This window comes from Balaenoptera musculus, chromosome 3 (genome assembly GCF_009873245.2).
Source record: "Balaenoptera musculus isolate JJ_BM4_2016_0621 chromosome 3, mBalMus1.pri.v3, whole genome shotgun sequence".
NCBI classification, from domain to species: Eukaryota; Metazoa; Chordata; class Mammalia; order Artiodactyla; family Balaenopteridae; genus Balaenoptera; species Balaenoptera musculus.
In genome coordinates, this window is record NC_045787.1 from 29475637 (window position 1) to 29500186 (window position 24550).

At 36.3% G+C, this 24550-nt stretch overlaps 1 protein-coding gene across 9 annotated transcripts in view; it reads right to left on the reverse strand.

The window, feature by feature from the left end:
• The window catches only part of CPLANE1 (ciliogenesis and planar polarity effector 1), a 132890-nt gene that overhangs the window by 76830 nt on the left and 31510 nt on the right, over window positions 1-24550 (reverse strand). For 8 of the 9 annotated variants that reach the window (XM_036846416.1, XM_036846411.1, XM_036846410.1 and 5 more), the window contains 10 exons: window positions 21980-22197; window positions 19220-19384; window positions 12629-12767; window positions 11365-11474; window positions 11087-11245; window positions 10862-10970; window positions 8884-9184; window positions 6603-7512; window positions 1091-1239; window positions 311-477 (listed from right to left, as the gene is read on the reverse strand). In XM_036846416.1, the coding sequence (XP_036702311.1) occupies window positions 311-477; window positions 1091-1239; window positions 6603-7512; window positions 8884-9184; window positions 10862-10970; window positions 11087-11245; window positions 11365-11474; window positions 12629-12767; window positions 19220-19384; window positions 21980-22197 (2427 nt within the window). The remainder of the gene's footprint in view (window positions 1-310; window positions 478-1090; window positions 1240-6602; window positions 7513-8883; window positions 9185-10861; window positions 10971-11086; window positions 11246-11364; window positions 11475-12628; window positions 12768-19219; window positions 19385-21979; window positions 22198-24550) is intronic. The other variant, XM_036846408.1, reaches the window with a different exon arrangement.

The following is a 24550-nucleotide window of genomic DNA, read 5'->3' on the forward strand; positions in this document are numbered from 1 at the left end:
TAACTCCATACAAAGCTCTGAGAGTTTCTGTTTTAAAGAAGACTGCCAAGGAAAGGTTCATAGAATTGGTTCACAGCAATGAGGAGACCCATAATAATTACACAGCAAGGCAAAAGGCCCCAAAATTGTATATTCAGGTTATAAGTTAATATGCTTAACGTTTCATAAATATTAAATACTCTTTAAATATTTGGCTTTAGGCTATTATAAACATGCCAATTTAGATGTAAGACTAAGTTATCTCAGATAATCATTCACCAATATCAAATTAGTAAGGTCAAACAAAAAAAGATTAGCTAAATGAACTGACCTTCATAGTCTGATGGGTATATATCCATTTCCTCCTGTGTAACTGTTTCTACTTCTAAAAGATGCTCCTCAATATCTATAAATTCTTTTTCAGTATCATCAGTGACAGAAATAATCTCATCATTGGTTCCTTTTATTTCGGGGTTTTTCACTTCAGTTGGCATTCTACTGACAAAAATGAAGCAGCTAAAATTATAACTCATTCTTGGGAACAAAGAGCTTGCTTTCAATTGATTCAGTTTATTGAAAAAGAACAAACTAAGCTTTCGTATTTATAAAGTCTTTGTTTTTTAACCATGTATGGCAAATACTAGAAGCTTAATAAAAGGTTGTTCAATGAGTAACTGAATGTCCCGTTTTTATTTACTCAAAGGATTAGAATAATTTCGACTTTTCTAAATTTGCCATTCTCACAAAGGAATCTTCCTGCTACCAAGGCTTCAGCTTTAGTATTCAAAGATACATTACTTGTAGTATTACTTAATACGTAAAAATGGATGAGATGATTAGTTCAACTTCCTCTGACACAGGAAATCAATGAACATAATAAAGGGATCTCTTGGGATGAATTAGCTCCTCTCTTAGAAGATATAAGATAGACCAACACGTAAAGAAACAAAATTTGTAATGAATTGTTAAAGTACTTCAGAAAGCACTCACTTACTGCTTCTCTAGTTCAAAGAAATGCTCATTTCTTTAACTTTCAAGGTTTCAATTCTCCTTTAAGCCCAAACACCATCAAACAAGGTATTTGAAAAGGAAGGTATAATCAGCAACTTACTTCAAGATACTTTGACAAGATTCATTTTGATCATTTCTTTCCTCTGTCCCACCTTGAGTGGATAGTGCAACAGAACAGCCAGCATCTGTTTTATAATCACTCTCTCTATTGGGTCCATTCTGAGGCTCAGGGTAATTATTCTCTAGCACCTAAAACAAACCATTTATAGTACTTAATATTCATTACTGAATCCCTTACTTTTCATTATATTTTTAGATTATTAATACTTTCCACAGAACTTCTCCTGATTAAGTCTCTTATTCATTTATCAAGTATTTACTGCATTTCTAATACTCAATATTTGATGCTGAAGCAATAACTAAGTCTTTATTCCACCTAGAAAAAATAAGCTTGACAACCTAAAGAGTATTCAAAAGAAATCAGCCTTACAAACTTGAAAGGTGTATCACCAGTGTTTTCAGGCCACAGAACAATAGCAATAAAAACGTAGAGTTGCTTTCATTTCACTCTCTTCACAGTTAAAAAGACATTTAGTAATTATTTCAAAATGACATAGTAGGCAAAAATATATGCAGCTAAAAATACAAGGAATGTATCTCTTTTGTTTTACTTAGAAATTTAGGTATGCATCACCTAGAAACACTTAAAAATTTCAGTGACAACAAATATCACAGTATCTTCTAAACTACCTTACAATAACAGAAACTGATCTCAAAAAAAGGAAAAAAAACCACAAAAACATAAAACAAAACAAAATTTCTTCAACCCAGAATAAACTAGTTTAAAATGAAGGCAATTCAAAATAGAACAAATGAAGAATTAAAAAGTGTGGAGGGGTGTTGACCAAGATGGCAACACAGGAGGCTCCTGAATTCTCCTCCTCTCACAGACACACTGAATGTACAACTACACACAGAAAATTACCACTGAAAGAAATCCAGAAACTCACTGAGTGACTCCTACACATCAGGGGAATAAGAAAATACATGTTGAAACAGGTAGTTAAGGCTGAAACACAATCTGACCATAAACCCCAACCCCGGAACAGCACCCTACAAGCGGGAGGGAACTTCTAACTTCCAGCTTCTAAGAAGCAAAGGGTTTGGACCCTACATTTAGTACCCAAACTTTTAAGACTCCTACTTGAGAGTCAGGCCCCCAAAACACCTAGCTCTGAGAGCCAAAGAAGTCTTGTATCCATGAAACCCACAAGACTATAGCAAACAAAGAACCAGTTATTAACAACTGTGTGAGCACCAGCTGCAGCTATCCCCACAGGGCTTAGCACAGAGGGGCAGGCAAAAACAGCCATCTCCCAGTCTTCCCCTGGAATGAGTCCATCCGCATACTTTGTAAGCTGCTGCCTGGGGATCCCGCACCTGAGCACTCATCTAGGGCTGGCTACAGCCCTCCCCAGAGACCAGGGAAGCCAATGGACACCTCCTCTATCTTCTCTATCTAGCCTGCTCCAAGTCACCAGTATCTACCCAGAAGGAGCCTGTATACACGTTTGCTGTCCCAGTTTTTGCAGCTGCTGACTGAGGGGGAGGTCCCTGGATCACCTGTCTCTGATAGCCGGTAGGGCTTGTATTCACAAGTCCTACAGGACTGTAGCAAACAAGGAAGCAGTTCTTAATGGGTGCAGGAATACCCACAATGGCTATACACGTGGGCCCAGACCATGGGGAGCAGGCAAAAATACCCATCTCCCGGTTACTCCCCAAGAAGGGCTTAACTACATACTTTGCCACATGCTGTCTGAGGGTCTGGCTTCCAATCAGCCTGCATCTGGTGCTAAATGCCATCTACCCCTTTGGGACACTGACAGGTCTTCGCATAACCTCAATTACTAGGAATCACTAAAAACAAAGGAGGCTTAGACAATCACAAAGGTTTCAGAGACAACCAAAAGCTCAGGCCAGGCTAACTGATGAGCTTCATCTCCTACATAAGACCACTCTGTTCAGACTGGGCGATGTGGCTATTTTATCTAATGCTCAGAAACCAACAAAGAGACTCAAAGAAAATAAAGAAACAGAGGAATATGTTCCAAACAAATGAGTAAGATAAATCTCCAGAAACAGATCTTAATGAAAGAGATAAGTGATTTACCTGATAGAGATCTAAAATAACAATCACTGAGATGAGGGGAACAATGCATGAACAAAGTGACACTTTCAAGGAAGAGATAGAAAATACAAAAAAAGTACAAAACGTAAATTAGAGCTGAAGAACACAATAGCTGAACTGAAAAAGTCACTGAAGGGATTCAGTAACAGACTAAATCAAGCAGAAAAAAGGACCAGAGAACTCAAAAATAGGGCAGTGGAATCAAAGAAGCAAGAAGGAAGAAGAATAAAAGAGTGCAGATAACTTAAGGGACCAATATATGCATTATAGAGGTCCTAGAAAGAGAGAAAGGGGCAAAAAGCTTATTCAAAGAAATAATGGCTGAAAACTACTCAAACCTAGGGAAAGGAACAGACATCAGATCCAGAAAGCCCAGAGAGTTCAAAAATAACATAAATCCAAAGAGACCTACACCAAGAGACAAAAGTTAAAAACAAGGAGAGAATCTTAAAAGCAGCAAAAAAACAATTTGTTACATATAAAGGAACCCCTATAATGTTGTCAGTAGATTTTTCAGCAGAAATTCCATAGTCCAGAAGGGAATGGCATGATATATTAAAAGTGCTGAAAGAAAAAAACTGCCAACCAAGAATACTCTACCCAGCAAAGTTGTCCTTCAGAATTGAAGGAAAGATAGTTTTCCAGACAAGCAAAAGCTGAAGGAGTTCATGACCACTAAACCAGCCTTACAAGAAAAGTTAAAAAGAGTTCTTCAAGCTGAAACAAATAGATGCTAATTAGTAGCAGAAAAACATATGAAAGCATAAAACTCATTGGTAAAGGTAAATATATAGTTAAATTCAGAATATTCTAGTGTTGTAATGGTGGTGAGTTAAACACTCATAACTTTACTATGAAGAATAAATCACAAAAGTATTAAAGATAACTATAACTACAATAATTTATTAATGGATATACAATGTAAAAAGATACAAATTGTTACATCAAAAATATAAAATGCAGGGAGAGGGGTAGTGTAATAAATATGCAGAACTTTTGTATGCATTCAAAGTTAAGTTATCAGCTTAAAACAGACTATTACAAATATAACTTGTTTTAGTATAAGCCTCATGGTAACCACAAAGCAAAAGCCTATAGTAAACAAACAAACAAAAAACCCACAAAAGATTTTTTAAAAGGAATCCAAGCATACCTCTAAAGAAAATATTCAAATCTCAAAGAATAGAGCAAAAGAGGAAGAGGGAGTTCCCTGGTGGCCTAGTGGTTAGGATTTGCACTGTCACTGCTGTGGCCTGGGTTCAATCCCTGGTCGGGAAAGAAACTGAGATCCTGAAGCCGTGTGGCATGGCCAAAAAAAACAGCAAGAGAGGAAGAAAAGAACAAAGGAAATACAAAACAACCAGAAAACAATTAACAGAATGGCAATATTAAGCCCATACATGTCCATACATATCTATAATTGATTTAAAGGTAAATGGACTAAATTCTCCAATCAGAAGACATGGAGTAGTTGAACGGATTTAAAAAAAGACCCAACTGTATACTGCCTACAAGAGACTCACTTCAGCTTTAAGGACACACACATACTGAAAGTGAAGAGATGGAAAAGTATTCCATGCAAGCAGAAACCAAAGGAAAACAGGGGTAGCTATATTTAGACAAAACGAACTTTAAGCCAAAGACTATAACAAGAGACAAAGCAGCTCATTATACAATGATAAAGGGGCCAATTCATCAAGAATATATAACATCAATTAATATTTATGCAGCCAACGTAGAAGCCAACACAAAAATTAACTCAAAATGGATTAAAGACTTGAAAGTAAGACCTGAAACCATAAAGCTCCTAGAAGAAAAGACAGACAGTTAAGCTCCTTGATGATGATTTTTTGGATCTGACACCAAAAGCAAAGGAAACAAAAGCAAATTTGAATTATACCTCAATAAAAATGAACAGGGCTTCCCTGGTGGCGCAGTGGTTGAGAGTCGGCCTGCCAACGCAGGGGACACGGGTTCGGGCCCTGGTCTGGGAGGATCCCACGTGCCGCGGAGCAAATAGGCCCGTGAGCCACAATTACTGAGCCTGCGCGTCTGGAGCCTGTGCTCCGCAGCAAGAGAGGTCACGATAGTGAGAGGCCCGCGCACCGCGATGAAGAGTGGCCCCCACTTGCCGCAATTAGAGAAAGCCCTCACACAGAAACGAAGACCCAACACAGCCATAAATAAATAAATAAAATAAAAAATTAAAAAAAAAAAAAAGAATATCTTAAAAAAAAAATGAACAAAAAAGAACAAATTTAGATACTATTGGAATTCTCCAAATATTAAAAAAAAAGTCCATGTCCCAACTACTTTACCATATAGAAATTTGTTTTCCAAGAAATTCACCTCCATCTTTTTCTGGAGTACAACAGCAAGTACTCAATCAAAAGATATTTATGGGGCTTCCCTGGTGGCGCAGTGGTTGAGAATCTGCCTGCTAATGCAGGGAACACGGGTTCGAGCCCTGGTCTGGGAGGATCCCACATGCCGCGGAGCGGCTGGGCCCGTGAGCCACAATTACTGAGCCTGCCTGTCTGGAGCCTGTGCTCCGCAACAAGAGAGGCCGCGATAGTGAGAGGCCCGCGCACAGCGATGAAGAGTGGTCCCCACTTGCCACAACTAGTGAAAGCCCTCGCACAGAAACGAAGACCCAACATAGCCATAAATTAAAAATAAATAAATAAAAATTAAAAAAAAAAAAAAAAAAGATATTTATGAAAAAAATACTTGCCTTGCAAACAGTTAGGTTAAAAGAGCAGCCTTTTACTTGCCACTGGGTAGAGAAAAGAAAGAATAGCCCATAAGCATTAATTTCTCTACTGATATCCATCTGCCTTTCTAGGTTTGGCCCTCCAACCTCATCTGCCAGATAGTATAAGAAAAGATGATCCCCTAATACATACAATGAGACATCAGTAATAAAAACTGAACAGCTGCCTAGTCCTCCCTCATCTGAACAAAACCTTAAAACTTTAAAAAGAAATAATAGAAATGTAATACCACTTGTAATATCACTTAAAATTATCTCCTTTTTCCTCCTCATTTTTTTTTTTTTTTATTTTGGCCACACCACGCAGCTTGCAGGATATATCAGTTTCCCGACCAGGGATTGAACCCGGGCCACGGCAGTGAAAGCACCAAATCCTAACCACTAAGACCACCAGGGAACTCTCTCTTTTTCTTTCTTATAAACACACATGAAACCTCAAAACCTCACAGCCTCTCTGAAAGCACTTTAACCCTAATTTATCATTTTTAACAATTAAAGGAACCACTTTAAAAAATTAGGTGATACAGGTTATAATCAGCATTGTCATTAACTTTGTTACTTAGTGATTCTTTATTAGATAGCGAAATATAAATATAGTTTTAATCTAAAATGAGAATTCTCATTTGTATGTAATTAACAATTCTTTACCTTAATAATGGCATTTTTTGCCTTATATGTAGCAAAATAGGGTTGTTTCAAAAGCCACAATGATGTAAGAATGGCAGCTGTAGAGGTCTTTACACGAATGACGGGACTGTACTCACAGGATGACGCAGTGAGACCAAAATCACAGAGCAGTCTTCTATCAGACCATCTTATCATCCATTCCAACAGCCTTCTTATACTGCCAAATGTGTTATTTAGTGCTAGAGGAAGATCCTCTTGAGGGTTAATATCGTTGCATTGAATTGCTTTGAAAATACATCTTCTAGTTTCAATAGACTTGGGAGTGCAAAAACTATGGTTTGACCATCTCTGTATTAAAGTTTTCTCTGCATTGTCATCTTGTATTCTGTAAACTGACTTCTGTTTTAAACCAAACAACCCACTCTTCCCTTCATTTTTATTGACTTCATTCAAAGTGTTCTCTAAAAAAGGCCTGATCCCTTGATTAACCAGTACAGAAGCTGAAAGTGTCTGGTTTTCTGATTTTTCATACTCATATGACTCCGGAGCAACAACAAAGCAAGAGCCAGCTCTAAACACATTCTGGCTTTTGGTTTTACCCTGACGTCGTTTTAATGTTGTATGTACATCAAAAAGTAAAGAATTAAGTTCATGTTCTCTAAGATGTCCAGAAAAGCTAGTTAGAAATGGAATGCCAGCATCCTTGGAACCAAGTAGGTCTCTTTCAAGAACATAACTCAAGAAGAGTTCAAGGAATTTAATATATTCATCATCGTCACGTTCAAATTCCCAAACACCTATTACAGGAAGTGCATTTTGTAATAACTTTTCATGATCTTCTTTTCCTTTAGGGTTTTCCTTCTGATTACATATTTTCTTTTTTCCATTGGGCTTACCAGTCAATGTTAATTCCATGTGTTTTGGGGCATTTCTATAGCAAAATAAAATTTAAAAAGACAAAATTAAGATCATTTAATCACTAAAAATGATCTTAGCATTGACAATAAAAATTCTCTCCGCTGGTTAAGTCATACCTCTTGTTTTTTAATGCCTTGATAACCTATCTTTCAAATGAGGGGCAAAGATCTCTAAGTATTCACTCGAGCTGAACATTCTGAGTCCAAAAAATATAACAGATTAATATCAAAAGGGAAATTTTATGTTAAAAAAGATTAAAGTGGGTTCACAGGAATTTCACTATTAAAAAAAACATGACTTTTTCTGGAAAAAAAAAAAAAAAAGGTCCTCTAACAGGTCAGAATTTAGAAATACTGTACAAAGTCAATAAAAAATCACAAGCCACCAATACACATCATAGTTTACAGCTTTCTGTTTCTCTCTTGCATCTACCCCTTTCAGCTTCCCTGTATGATAGCAAGAAGCAGGACTGTCCTCAGGATTCTTTACCACACAAAAGTTGGGTATTTTTCTAAACACTTTCTGCTGCTATTAACCTGTTGGGCAGGCACCTAACTGCCAGCCATAATTACTTTTAAATCTGTTTCCTTTCAACATGGTTCTTAGGGCAGAACACAGATCCCTAGTTCCCTCAATAAAAGAAAGCTTCCAGTTAGGCACCTGGGCTGAAGCCGCCATGTCTCTTCCTATTAAGAATACACAATAAGCAGCCTCCAAGGTATTCCTGTGCTAACACTGAAGTTGCTTGGTGAAACAAGCACATCATTTATGATACTACCAGATACAGTTTAAGCAGATGTTTGAAGTAGATGATATTATTTCACTTAAGCAAGATTATGGTTGATTATATAGTCTTTCGATCATGAGAAGGATAAACTGCATTGTAGATACTGAATTATAAAGAAAAAAATCTGCTTAAATCAAAGTAACAGAGGTTTAAATGATAAGCAAGAATTTCTCAACAATTTACAGACAAGCTTCAAAGATGAATGTGCAAAGAGAAAAAAAAAAAGATGAATTTGCAAATTCCTTCCCTGGAAACTCTAAAAATAATATAGCTAACCAAATAATCCTGAACTATTTAAGTCTAAGATTGCTAAAAGAACTAAAAGTCCTCCAGTGAACTCTAGAATTTCATCTACTCATTTTATTTTATACCTTCAGGTGGCAAAATTATTTTGTATCTCAGTAATATTTTAAATGGATTGTCAAATGTACAGTCTCATCTTACACTCCTAACATTCTTGTGGGTATGGAGGGTGGTAATAATATAATCAGTGAGGTTGCTGGAAATAAAAATCAGGTCATCAGTTGCATGAAAATACTGAAAGTACTTTGTTCCCAAAGGAAGTGAATGCTTTCTATTATGAGATCTCAATTGTACCTTTGAGAGAAATGTATCCTACTTTTTTCTTCAGCCGACAAAGCTTCCGAGAAAGTATCAGCTGTATCTGCATCACTGTGGACCAGAGAATTCCCTGGTTCTGGGAGTGTGCTCCTGCTCAAACTAGTTCCCAAGGAAAACGTGTCAAAACCTAGAACCTCAGCTGGTTTTTCTTCTTCAGTTGGTTCCCATATATTCATCTCAAAAGAACCTATATTTCTCTGCACACGTTTCAGAGCTTTCACCCTCACTTTATGGATAGAATGCATGATAACAGACATCATTTCCTGAGTTTGGGGACCTAGAAAGAAAAGAACAAAAGGCCTTAAAGTTCATTAAAATGTTTCAACTCAAGACATAAGGGGATCCAATTCTGGTCCCCCCTGGGAACATGAAATCTAACTGATGGCTAAGGCTTAGTTCTACAATCTTACAGATCATGCTTTTTTTCAATATCTGTTAGAAAGGTATGGTCCATATTTTTAAGGTAGAACAGCAGAAGCTAGAAAAGGTCCATTAAAGAACAATAAAAGTGACTCCATAAAAAAGTATGCCCTAGAAAACAAAAAATTTAGAAGTAATTTAACTGTTTCAAAAACCGGATAATTAGAGAAAGAATCACTAACATTCTTCTCATTCCCACAGAGTGGCACACAAGAGAAAATAAGTATAATTTTAGCCAAAGAAACAAAAACACCTTTCTGACTTCAAGTAACAGGAAACAATAGAAAGGGAAGTTTTTCAAGACTGCCTACATAAAAATTTTTAAATATCATTAATACATAAACACGACATTTTAGAGATTTCAAAAAAGTCTGAAAAAATATAAATCACAAATACAATGTAAGTACATTAATGCAATAATGTACAATGATAGGATATTTCTAGACTTAAATAACTAGACTATAGTTCTAAAACAGAGAGTAATTTGAATTCTTTAAAAATTTCTACAACATTATGAATACCTCATTTTATTGTACTTCACAGATATTGCATCTTTTACAAATTGCAATATCTGTGAAGGTTTGGGGCAACCTTCAAGCAAGTCTACTGGTGCCATTTTTCCAGCAGCATTTGCTCACTTCGTGTCTCTGTGCCACATATTGCTAATTCTCACAGCATTTCAAACTTTTTCATTATTATGAGATTTGTTTTGGTGACCTGTGATCAGTGATCTTTAATGCTACTACTGCAAAAAGATTATGACTTGCTTATGATTATGACTCGGATAATGGTTAGCATTTTTTAGCAATAAAGTACTTTTTTAATTAAGGTATATACATTGTCTTTTTTTAGAGCACACTTAATAGACTATAGTATACTGCAAACATAACTTTTATATGCACTAGGAAACCAAAAAATTCATGTGACTTGCATTACTGCATTATTCACTTTATTATGGTGGTCTGGAACCAAACCTGTAATATCTCCAAGGTATGCCTGTGCTTAATGCCATTGAACTGCACACTTAAAAATGGTAAATTTTATATTATTTATATTTTACCACAATAAAAAAAAATTTTCACAAGGTCATCTTGAATGCATAGTATAAAATAAGGAGCATAAATAACCATAAAAGGAGAACACTAGTTTTCAATAAAATATCTGCATTATACAAAGCATTATATATTCATTTTATATGTTTTATCTTGTTTAATCCTCTTTCAATACATATTCATAAAGAAGTATTAATATACTCATTTTACAAATAAGGAAAAGAGGCTCAGAGATACTGAGCAACTTGCCTATGGTCACACAGTCACTAACTGACAGAGCCATGACATGAAGTCAGCTTTGTCTGGTTCCAAAGCAATAGAATTGGTGCTTCCGTAATGGGGAAGTGCTTCTGACTTCTCATACTCCTATCTCCAAAGAGAAATGCATAAAAACATAAGCACTAGAAAATAAATGCTTTCAAAACAAAATGAGAATCTTCAGCAATTTATCTATCAGATATCTAAGAAATGACAAATAATACCTTTCACAACATAGTGTCTGAGTCTCTGTTGAAGAGAGTGATATTTTTCTCTTAAAGGAACCCTTATGTCCTCAGGATTGGGAAATGCTTTCACAAAAATTTCTGCTACCTTCAGAAAAATTTAAAAATGAGTTTTATGAGCATCATTCTTAATTACAAATAAAATTAAAATTCTTTACAGTCTCTGATTCTGATTTAGTTTATTTTCACCTACATTTACATTACCTCTCTGATTGGTGGCAGTTCTCCAATGAGGCTCAAAATTAGATCCTGAATAAGTTCTTCAATATTAGAAAACCGAGAGAAGGGTAGCATTCTACAAGCCCATTCCACTGCACTGAGACAGTGCTCAACCATACAAGAATCAAACTTCACTTCGAGGTCCTAAATGGATATTGAAAGATATCATTTCCTTTTCACTTTAGACAGATAGACTAGATTCTTCGATCAAGCAATAATTCCCCAAGGAACATTTATTTTTCTTCTTCTTGTGTAATTGATACCTTTTTTCCCTCCACATTTTCTCTTGCCTTCTGATATTGCCTGCAGCTATAGGATAACTTATCACGGGCATGCAGCATCCAACACAAAGCACAAAGTTCTCTGAAGCAACCTAAATCAGGAATGGAAATATGAAAGAAGGCTGTATGAGTATATACATTAATATTATAACAACTGTTGGTTATTTGTTTTCCAAAATAAATGTCTTTATACTGTTGATTATAAAAGAAACATGCTCATCCTCAATACTTTATATAAAAGTTGTGGAGATCCTTACAGAATTTTTACACATATTATTCCAGAATATTTCATACATGTCACTTGCATGAAAATATTAAAAACTTTATAGAGTAAATAAGCTACTCTATTTATTGGTAGTTTACTTGCTTTAGAGTATATTGTAGATATTTTTCAAAGCCAATACACATAGCTCTACTTAATACCATATTGTTAATTTATTTGGAAAATCACTTATTAATAGGCATTTAAGAGACTTCCTGGTGGCAAAGTGGTTAAGAATCCGCCTGCCAATGCAGGGGACACGGGTTCGAGCTCTGGTCCGGGAAGATTTCACATGCCGCGGAGCAACTAAGCCCATGCGCCACAACTACTGAGCCTGTGCTCTAGAGTCCACAAGCCACAACTGCTGAGCCCGCATGTTGCAACTACTGAAGCTCGCGTGCCTAAAGCCTGTGCTCCACAACAAGAGAAGCTGCCGCAATGAGAAGCCCGTGCACTGCAACGAAGGGTAGCCTCCGTTCACCACAGCTAGAGAGGGCCCAAGCACAGCAACGAAGACCCAACACAGCCAAAAATAAATTTATTAAAAAAAAATAATAGGCATTTAAGTTAAAAATTTTTCAATATTAGAAATATAATTTCCAATATAAAACAATTTTTTATTAAAAGTAATACAAGTACACAAAGATATATAAAATCATACTATGTATATACAGTTTTGCAACTATCTCTTTTTTCACCTAATGTATCTTAGATACCTTTTCTTTTTTTTTTTTCCCTGGCCGCACCACGAGGCACGCGGGATCTTAGTTCTCTGACTGGGGATCAAACCTGTGCCCCCTGCAGTGGAAGCACAGATTCTTGACCACTGGACCACTGGACCCTCAATATATTTCCATATTTCCACGGTCTTTTCATTATCAGCACAGTACTCTGTTACATGAAACTTCCCCGAATCAAATGTAAAATATATCATTACTAATATTTAGGCCTAATTTCTAAGCAAGCAGCTCATTTTGGACAAACCTATTGCTTTAATGGACACTTCATCAAGCTTGTGGTCTCCAGTTGCTCCAGGTCGAAAGAATGCTACACCTCCTTTACAGAAATTAAGTAACGACTGAGGGAAAGGACTCAATGAAGGAAGGGATCCTTTCATTCGAATCTGATAGTAAAGAAAGAATATGTTAATTACCAGTCATATAAGTCAATTTTTAAGGAAACTATAAAGCAACAAACAAGGCAGGTAAGATAAACCACAAAGAGTGGAAAACTCAGCATGGTTCCCATACTATGTAAGAAAATATCCCTGAAATCACTTGTACTTTCAGAAACTTAGCTCACAAATTTAATTCAACAAATCCACTAGGCTAAATCTCAAAGGAAAAAAAAAAGGTTCTAGCCAAATTAACCTCTCTTGTCACTCAGTTTTGCCTAAAAAGTTCTGTATAAAAAGAATTTAATGCTTTGCTGTGCAAAAGAAACAATATTAATATTCAATATTAAAGAAACAAACACCCCAATCCAAAAATGGGCAGAAGACCTAAATAGACATTTCTCCAAAGAAGACATACAGACGGCCACGAAGCACATGAAAAGATGCTCAACATCACTAATTATTAGAGAAATGCAAATCAAAACTACAATGAGGTATCACCTCACTCCTGTTAGAATGGGCATCATCAGAAAATCTACAAACAACAAATGCTGGAGAGGGTGTGGAGAAAAGGGAAACCTCTTGCACTGTTGGTGGGAATGTAAATTGATACAGCCACTATGGAGAACAATATGGAGGTTCCTTAAAAAACTAAAAATAGAATTACCATATGACCCAGCAATCCCACTACTGGGCATATACCCAGAGAAAACCGTAATTCAAAAAGACACATGCACCCGAATGTTCATTGCAGCACTATTTACAATAGCCAGGTCATGGAAGCAACCTAAATGCCCATCAACAGACGAATGGATAAAGAAGTTGTGGTACATATATACAATGGAATATTACTCAGCCATAAAAAGGAACGAAATTGAGTCATTTGTTGAGACGTGGATGGATCTAGAGACTGTCATACAGAGTGAAGTAAGTCAGAAAGAGAAAAACAAATATCGTATATTAATGCATGTATGTGGAACCTAGAAAAATGGTACAGATGAGCCAGTTTGCAGGGCAGAAGTTGAGACACGGATGTAGAGAATGGACATATGGACACCAAGGGGGGAAAACTGCGGTGGGGTGGGGATGGTGGTGTGCTGAATTGGGCGATTGGGATTGACGTGTATACACTGATGTGTATAAAATTGATGCCTAATAAGAACCTGCAGTATAAAAAAACAAACAAAACAACTAATACTAAACTTTCATTGGGTTATTTGTATGGAAATATGTTAACATAAATGTTTCAGACATTACATGAAATTTCTAAAAATCTTATATTTGTATTTGTATGGAAATATGTATGGAAATATGTTAATATAAATGTTTCAGACATTACATGAAATTTCTAAAAATCTTATATGTTCTGGTATAATGTTATAAGTCATAATCCTAGTTATTACTTTAAAATGTGTATCTCAGAAATAACTAATTTTCTTGTCAACTGCATTATTATGAACTTTCATCAAATCTTTAACTGTGGTCATTTTTAAGTCTTTTGTCATTTACAGACAGTTCTGGGTGTACTCTGATGATTTTGCAAATATGTTCCTATAAAAGGGTTTCATCTTCAAGAAATTCATGGAAAAGACTCTGACAAGTACAGGTTTCTGGTAACTGACTGTACTGCTGAACTGAATGAATAAGCATTTTCAGAACTCTGATGAAAAACTGATGAACTCATAAAAGTGCTAACAAAAGATCAAGATGAAAAAAAAAATTACATGGGACTGAGTGAACTGATGAGGATGAGTATAATTTTTGTGACTTTCTGTCTGAATTAAAAAAAAAAAAATCCCACAAGGACTCAGAGACAAAGAATATACAAATCAATTTTCACTGTAAAGTAAAGGAGCTGTTACAGTGGAGGATTACTGGACTGAATGTCAATATTATGACATAGTATGAGTGTGTTTCATGTTTGGTAATTGCAATCATTGTTGCTTTTGTTGTGGTCATCCATGTACAATGCTTGGTGTCAGTCTATTTATCTCTTGTAAAAATAAAATACAGTGTGTGTGTGTGAAAAAAAAAAAAAAAAAAAAAGAAAATAAACTTAAGTATCTAACTCTACCTATGTGCATTACCTAAAAACTAATACAGAAAAAGGTATATCTACATACAAAACTTTAAAAAACTAATCTATAAGTGACAGAATTACAAAGTCATCATTTGGCAACTCCTAATAAAAAAATGACTCTAGCGAGGATCATCAATAAATGCTAAATTAGGTAAAAAATTGATGGGTTGATGGAGAACATCATAGTGGGTGGAACATGACCCAAATTCATTGATCCATCTCACTATCATGAAAAGTGAAAGAAAAAGACGTATATGCAACATGATGTGCTGCAGAGGGGAAGTATACAATACCACTTATGAAGGATTCAATTCTAAGAAAATGTTAACCTGAATTTAATCAAACCTGTCTACTTTGATGAGGATAGATTAATTACCAGCTTAGAGAAAATAAAAGAAAAGAGGAACAACTTCAATGACACTAAATGAAAAAATGACAGACAAATCCAAAATATGGTTCAGGACCAACTACCTAATCTCTCTAACAAATCAAGAATAGAAAATAAAGGAAACTACTGTGTGTTAAAGGAAACTGTGATAGAATAAAAGAAAAGGGGGACTTCCCGGGTGGCACAGTGGTTAAGAATCTGCCTGACAATGCAGCGAACACGGGTTCGAGCCCTGGTCCGGGAAGATTCCACATGCCGTGGAGCAACTAAGCCTGTGCGCCACAACTACTGAGCCTGCGCTCTAGAGCCTGTGAGCCACAACTACTGAAGCCCACGCACCTAGAGCCCATGCTCCACAACAAGAGAAGCCAATGTTATGAGAAGCAAGTGCACTGCAAAGAAGAGTAGCCCCTGCTCGCCACAACTAGAGAAAGCCCACATGCAGCAACAAAGACTAAACGCAGCCAAAACTAAATAAATAAAAATAAACTTATTTTTAAAAAAAAGAATAAAAGAAAAGGGATCTAAGAGACATAAACCTGGGAAGAAAAGGATTAGCAGCAGGCTTGTAATCTATTTTCTCCCTCTACTATTCACTTCCAGAAAGACATGATCTAGTCAAATCCCCTTGTAAGCATGCTAAGGACAGACTTCTTATCAAACAAATTAATAGTATTTACCAGATGTACAGAGTCTGTCTAGGTTGGTTATTAGAAACAAATCTAGAATGTATGGATTTATGGAATATGACCCCTGGAAAATGTTACACAAGCTATATAATTAGAGAGATATAAAAAGGAGATGTTAAATAACTGAAATAGCTCCCTTTTGTGTCATGACGTTAAAAAGAAGACCAGGACACATTCTTCTGCAGTGAGAAAAGACTTGGAGCAGTGTATGCAATTCCAGAGTTCGCTACACTTCATCTATATCTTTTGGCTACCTATATCCTTGCAATTATTGGTGCAGTTTGACCATGGATGAAAAACATGTGTCTACACAAACACTTATACATAGGGGCTTCCCTGGTGGCACAGTGGTTATGAATCCGCCTGCCAATGCAGGGGACACGGGTTCAATCCCTGGTCTGGGAAGATCCCACATGCTGCGGAGCAACTAAGTCCATGCACCACAACTACTGAGCCTGCGCTCTAGAGCCCGTGAGCCACAACTACTGAAGCCCGCGTGCCTACAGCCTATGCTCCACAGCAAGAGAAGCCACTGCAATGAGAAGCCCGCACACTGCGGGGCTTCCCCCCACCCCACTCTCTAACCAAGAGTAGCCCCCGCTCAACACAGTTAGAGAAAGCCCGCGCGCAGCAACAAAGACCCAACGCAGCCATACGTACATACATACATACATACATAAATACGTAAATAAATAAATAAACTGCACCCCCCCCCAAAAAAAAAACTTATACATAAATGTTCATAGCAGCATTACTCATAATAGCTAAAAAGTGGAAGCAATCCAAATGTCCATCAATGGATGAAGAGATAAACAAAATGTTATATATCCATACAATGGAATATTATTCAGCCACAAAAAGGAATAAAGTACTGACTCATGCTATGACATGGATGAACTTTAAAACCATTATGCTAAGTGAAAGAAGCCAGCCACAAAAGGCCACATATTGTATGATTTCACTTATATAAAATGTCTATAGTAGGCCAATTCGAAGAGACAAGAAAGTAAATTAATGGTTGCCAGGGGCTGGGAAGAAAAGGAAATGGAAGTTACTACTAATGTGTTTCTTTTTTGGGGTGATGAAAATATTCTGGAATTAAACAGTGGTGATGGCTGCACAACTCTGTGAATATACTAAAAACCAAGGGATTGTACATTTTTAAAAGGTGAATTTTATGGAATGTAATTTATATATCAATTAAAAAATGATAACAAAATTAGCTAAAATAAAGATTCTGCATTATATTAGTTTCCTATTACTAGCCTAACAAATTACCAGGAATCTGATGGCTGAAACCAACACCCATTTACTACCACACAGTTTCTGTGGATCAGAAGTCTAGGTACAGCTCAGCGGGCTCTCTGCTTAGAGTCTCACAAAGCCAATCAAAGTAACAGCAGGGCTGCCTTCCTTTTTAGAGATTCTAGGGGAAATTTATTTCCAGGCTCATTCAGGTTGTTGAAGAATTCCATTCCACGTGGTTACAGGACTGAGGTCCCCCATTTCCTTACTGGCTATAGGCTGGGGAAACATTTTCAGTTTCTAGAAGCTGCCTTCATTCCTCGGATAATGGCCCTCTTGAAACCAGCAAGGTTGAACCGAGTCCTTATCACTCTTCTAATCCTCCCTTGTGCCTCATTTCTCCTGCCTTCCTTTTCCACATTTCACTTGCCTAGAGCCTGTGCTCTGCAACAAGAGAAGCCACCGCAGTGAGAAGCCCGCGCACCGCAACGAAGAGTCGCCCCCGCTAGCCGCAACTAGAGAAAGCCCGCGCGCAGCAACGAAGACCCAACGCAGTCCAAAAAATAATAATAATAATAAAGGAAACCGTTTTCTACAACAAGCAGTTTTTAAAATAAAATTTCCTATAACAAACACTCAGGCTCAACAGATCTTTAAACTATTAAAAACAATCTTTCAATAATACAGGAAAACTCTTTGCCCTTCTTAGTAAACATCCTTAAAAACACCTTTGGGATAACAAGATATAGAATGAGTATAGTTTTAATAGTTTTAACTTGTATTTTTATGGTAGCTGTATGCAAATTTCACAAACCTTTCTCTCTAAAAAAAAAGGATAATTTTCAAAAACAACTTGATAAACAACTTCTCAGTCTCTCTTAGGGTTTCTACTAAAAAAAGTTGTAAACTCTCGTTACATTTAGTAATTTAATCAAGGGCCAAATTTTAGATTTTGGGGGCTAATAATATTTAGCTCCACATTTTACAGAGAGACAGACAACAAGGGAATTGCAGCTGGGTAAGGGACATACAAGCAGATGTCCCATCTGGCTGTAGATCAGGTAAGAATGCAGCTACATCTCAGCTGAAGTCAGTGTAAAAGAGGATGACAGCCCCAGAATCAAACTGAACTGCCCATCTCCGAAGACAGGAAGGGGGAGACTCTGACTGGGGGTGACTACTGCAAGGAAACACACTGCCAAGAACTAACTCTAACTCTCCACAGTTTGACACCACAGAAGCCCCCAAGGAACACAGATAACGTCTCAGGAAGAAGTGGGGTAAACCCTGAATTAAGCTCAAATCTTCAATGATTGTGGGAAAAGAAAGTAACTGGGGAAAAAAAAAAATAACTGAAATTACCTGGAATTAACTGACCAGGTTACACTTTTATTGTCAGACCACATGGGACTAACACTGAGCTCCAGTTCAGAGTCCTTATCTTTCAGCAGAAAGAACCCGGTCTGTCCAGGTTTTGTACTATAAATAAGCCTGAAACTTATGGATTTATAGGGCAGGACTCCTTGGGAAAATATCACAATTATAAATATTAATAAATATTAGTATATTTAAATTGTTTACCATACTGTTACCGAGTCTAAGGTCATACTGCTTGCTGCACTACAGGCCAATAATCGAGAAATGAGTTCTTGGGGCAAGGAATAACGACTTTATTCAGAAAGCCAGCAAACCGAGAAGATGGTGGGCTCATGCCACAAAGAACCATCTTGCCTGAGTTAGAATTCAGGCTCCTTTTATACTAAAAAGGGAGGGAGTAAAGTCAAACACTTCCTGGTTCCCATCAGCCTCTGGAAGGCATGTGTTAATTTCTTCCTCCCTGCAGTCATTCACAGGTGGGCCTGGTCAGGACATTTCCTGTTAGCTAAAAAGAGGTATTTTAGCTTAATGCTCATTACCAGGGAAGCAGGGTTCCCAAACATGGGCCATTATGTATAATTTAAGGTTAGAGGCAACAACCCTTTAGTGATTAACTTGTAATAGAATACAAAAGGTTCTTCCCTATTTCAATAGCACATAAGTGACTAGGACATTTCCATACCTTCTGCATGACTTTTCTTGCCCATCTCAACTGCAAGATGTACCACTGTGCTACAGGAAAAGAACACCGAGCTGCCCGGAAAAGCAAGAGAACACGTTGAAGGATTCCAGACACCTTTTGGCGATTATCTTTTTCAGCTTTTAAAAGAAGATCATCACCATCTTCCTAAAAAAAAAAATAACAACAATTTTAGTAGCTAGTAAAACAGAAACTTAAAATGTTAAAGTGAAAATAAAGATAGTGCCTCTCAAAGTAGAATATTCCCGGACATCTATAAAGGAAGTTTTGAGGCATGGCCTCAGATATTAACTATAGCTATTTCTAGTGTCAAGGAAACACTTCTCTCACCTCAAACAATGTAAAGGGATAAGTCGACCCTAATCCCAAGTCTTCGGCTACAACAGTTGAAGCCATCACCCCTGACTCCATGGGTGGAATGTTACAGAGAAAGCTCCTTTCAAAAAGAATGACTTTTCCCTTCCTCTTCCTGGAAAAATCCCATTATATTTCAATGTCACCTCCTCTGTGAAGCCCTCCCATTCTGTGCTACTATGACACTTTGCTCAGACTTCCATTATAGCTTTCACTAATCTATTCTTGCTGATTTATGTATCTGTTTCCCACACTATTGAGAACTACCCAGGAGCAAAGGCCTTGTCATATAGTGCATAGAGTAAACTCCAGTATGTGGTAGGATCCAACAAATGTTTCTTGAATAAACACAATTCAAGTCAGTAGCTACAGATTAATTTCCCAGAGAATGAGATAATGTGAGTACTGTAAACATTTGCTTCCCCAACCTTCTCCTACCATTGTCACTTCTTAAGAGTATTCAGTTTTTATTTGGGTATCTGCCCCTCTCCTACATAGCCAAATGATTCAAGGAGAGCTGATCCCATATCTCTAGCTGCCAAGGAAGGCCCTAGTCAACTGCCAAGCAGTACCTTGTATTAGCCCTAGCCAAGGTGTTTGATTCGAGGACAGGGAAGTGACCTCAGTCGCTCTTACAAGAGTAACTCTCAGTACTCTTGCTTGGAATGCTGGGAGAGAAATACTTTTACTGCTTTTCTTTCTCCCCTTCCCACTCCCTTTGGACATGGACAAGGTATCCTTAGAAGCTACTGGCAGCTATCCTGCTCCCACAAAGGGAGCCAGCCTTAAACTGAAGCTGACACCTTAGAAAACAAACTAAAAGAAAGAACCCAAGTCTTTGGTAACATAACTGGGCTTCTCAATTACGCCAGCCAATATTTACCAAGTTTTCTGTTACTTACAACCCAAGGGGTTCTAACTGATATAGAGGGACATTTAAGAGAAATCCTACCATTGAAGATTATTTTACTAAAAAATAATAAAATGAAGTACTACTAAGGATAGTTACAAAACTAGTAACAGCATAGCATATCCAAAAATATCTTAAATGCTATTTCTAATTCCTAAACCAACATACTGAAGACTCAGATATGAGAGGAAAGAGGAGTTACTGAGAAATACCATGGACTACTTATTCTTTCCATTTGTAATATATTACACCTGAAATATCAACAAATGAAATATTTTAACCTACTGAAACGTAACTTGAAATATAACAATGAGAATACAGCAAATAAGTCTAAAATAAGAAAAAGAAAAAAAGTTGCTAATTCTGAAAAAGTAGTAAGGAAACAATACCAGAATCAATTTAAACTGCTAATTGAATATTAAAACAATTTAAATGTAAATAATTTACATTAACACTTTAAATCCTAAAACCAGCTAACTGTAATGTTATGATTTTCAATAAGAGCAGAGGAAAAGTTCCTGAGAGGAATACAGTATTGCTATTTATAAGACAGAACTATCATTTGAAAAGTGTAGGAGAAAAAAATGACCTTTCAAACCAAAGAAAAATCAAACTAAGTCTTTCAAAAGAGGCACAGACAATGAGATGAATAAAAGACTAAAATAATGTATGGCTTGGGACTTCCCTGATGGCACAGTGGTTAAGAATCCACCTGCCAATGCAGGGGAATCGGGTTCAAGCCCTCCCTGGTCCCGGAAGATCCCACATGCCACAGAGCAACTAAGCCCATGTGCCACAACTACTGAGCCTGCACTCTAGAGCCTGCGAGCCGCAACTACTGAGCCCATATGCCACAACTACTGAAGCCTGCATTCCTAGATCCCGTGCTCTGCAACAAGAGAAGCCACCGCAATGAGAAGCCCACGCACTGCAACGAAGAGTAGCCCCCGCTCGCCACAACTAGAGAAAGCCCGCACGCAGCAACAAAGACCCAACGCAGCCAAAAATAAATAAATAAATAAATAATAAAATAAAAAATAATGTATGGCTTCTAAATTCTGACATTCTTTATTTTGCTACCCTAAACAAATGTTTATTTTTTTAAAATCTGGAAACAGAGAAATATCTCTTAATTTTGTTTTATTATTGAAATAATTTTATTTCAATAATTTTAACATTTATTGAATGCTTACTATGTGTCCTAGGCCCTAAAGTAAAAGCTTTTACAGGATATCTCATTTAATACTCTCAATAATGCTGTCAGAGGTACTATCATCATCTTCATTTTACAGATAAGGAAACTGAAACATCAGTTTAGTACACTGCCCAATAACACAATAAATAAACAGCAAAGCTGGAATCCAGAAGTTAGCTTCAGAGCCTGCATTTTTAACTTGATGATTATTATCAAGTTGATTATTTTAAAAATTGGACAAAATCAACTTTAAATTAATTAAAAGATTAAGCACTAAGCTTACTTCACTAAGAATAGCTGGCTGAGGACAATACAATGGAGGAGCTGGAAGATACAAGCCGACTGGCACTAAGCCCCACAGTCTCTGACTGAAGTCCTTGGCAGAGTTTATCAGAAGCTGAAATGTCTCTGAAAGAATATCTGCATCAGCCATAACTGCTGCTTTCAGTACTTCCTGCACAGAACCAAATAGCAGATCTGCATCTTCTTCTTCAATGGGATCTAGCAAATACAGAATTAGGTAAAGTAGTTAAAATTTATATTATACTTTTCATGCTATTTTGTAGGATAAAATTTCATATCTGAAAAAGCTGATTGCCAAAAATGAACATACTGGTTGACATGCAAAAAACCCAAACTTCTAGACAGAAACTTAATAAAGATTCTCTTACTTTTAAGATTATAGGTAATCAGAGCACAAAGACTTTTCCAAAATTATACAAGATACTGTAATAAGAATTATATAATAAAAATAATCTTGGAATATAGTCGTGACTCAAAAATAATAATAAAAGAGAAAATATTCATGGGAAAAATAAAATGTCAATAAAGACTCCAAAATAATATACAACATTAAATGAAGGCAGTGAGAGAGTAATTATTTTCTTTTTCATAATAGTCCATCACAGTACTTTTATAATAAAAAGGACTTGTGAAGCTAAAAAAAAAACCCAGAAATATACAAAATAGTCATACAGTATGGCTTCAATTATATAAGTATTTGTATATATGGAGACATGTCCCAGAAGGCAAAATGCAGAGATGCAGGTGGCAGAATTGGAGACTTACGTACTTTTATATTAGGAAATATTTTAAGCATACTTTAAGGTATAGAATATAATATGAAAACACTCACATACTGACTTTTCATCCTTGTCTGGTATTAACATGTTTCCTACATTCAATTTAGATTTAAAAAAAAATGTTGCAAATACAGCTGAAATTCCTTAGGTACCAATCTTATTTCACTTCCTCTCTCCAGAGGTAGTCACTATCCAGAATTTGGTGTGGCTCTACTGAAACTCCTATTAGACATATGTTGTGTCTTTGTATTCTATACAAAGTTTAACTTCTCTTTCATATTTTCCAACTCTTTTCTTTATATCTATACATTTTTATCTCTCTATATATATATTTTTTGTGTGTGTATATATACAGAGATAGATCAAATTTATTTTCCAGTTCACTAACCATCTGCTGAGTTTTTTGTTTTTAAATCAGTTTGTTGAGGTATAATTTACATACACTAAAATTTATCCTTTTTAAGTGTACAGTTCAATGAGTTTTGTTTGTTTTTTGTTTGTTTGTTTTTTAAAATATTTATTTGGCTGCACCGAGTCTTAGCTGCGGCAAGTGGCTTAGTTGTGGCATGCGGGATCCAGTTCCCTGACCAGGGATGGAATCTGGGCCCCCTGCACTGGGAGTGCAGAGTCTTAACCACTGAACCACCAGGGAAATCCCCAGTTCAATGAATTTTGGCAAATCTATATAGCCTATAAGAACACTTTCATCACTCCAAAAAACTTCTTATACCCTTTTGTTGTCAATTCCCCCCTTACTCCCATGTAACCATTGATCTGTTTCTTGTCCCTATAGTGTTGCTTTTTATAAAATCACGTAAATGGAATCACACAGTGTGTAGTTTTATTTCTGAGTTCTTTCATTCAGCATAATGGTTCTTCAGTTCATCCATGTTGTTGCATGTTATCAGTAGTTTGCTCCTCTTTATTATTTATTATTCCATTGTACACATAAATTGCAATTTGTTCTTCCATCCACAAGTTGATAAGCATTTGGGTTGTTTCAAGTTTTTGGCTATTATGAAAAAGCTGCTATGAACATTCATATACAGGTTTTTCAGTGGACCTATGTTTTTATTTTTCTTGGGTAAATACCTAGGGGTGGAATCCATTGACTTCTTCTCTTTGTTTCTGACCCCTGGAAATTTCCCTTACTTTCTTTAAATCTTAGCCTTTAAATGCATATCTTTATATTTTATCTAGAAACACACTGTATCTATGTATTTATTGTGGGAGAGTTTTCAGATCATCTAAAACAATATATTGCCAGAACTGGAAGTTCAGACTGGGAATTTTTTAGTCCTTTTTTTCAAAATCAACTTTCATGTAGATATATTATCTTTTCATTTACTTAAAAAAAAAACTTGACAGAAAATTATCAAAGAAATTTTCAGTCTGATTTCCAAGTATTATGAATTCTTTCCAGAAAGAGAAGTTATAATTAATAAGCTCTAGGAATCTGGAGAAGTCTCACTCCTTAATGGAGACAAGCACTAATAAAACAAAACAGCTATCCTGGTTTTATCATTAAATATATGACTTTAAGTAACAGACTTCATTACTTTTTGTCTAAATTTCCCCATCTTTAAAACAGATGAATTTTATAGAGCTCCTGGGTAAATCTATGTATTACATGTAATATTATATTATTTTTTTATAATACCACTCAGAACTTTTCAAAGTAAAAGCAAAAAACAACTCTATGATTTATGCATTAGGCAAGAGGTTCTAAGTACCCCTCGATGTCTGAGATTCTACGATTCTATGACTGCAAA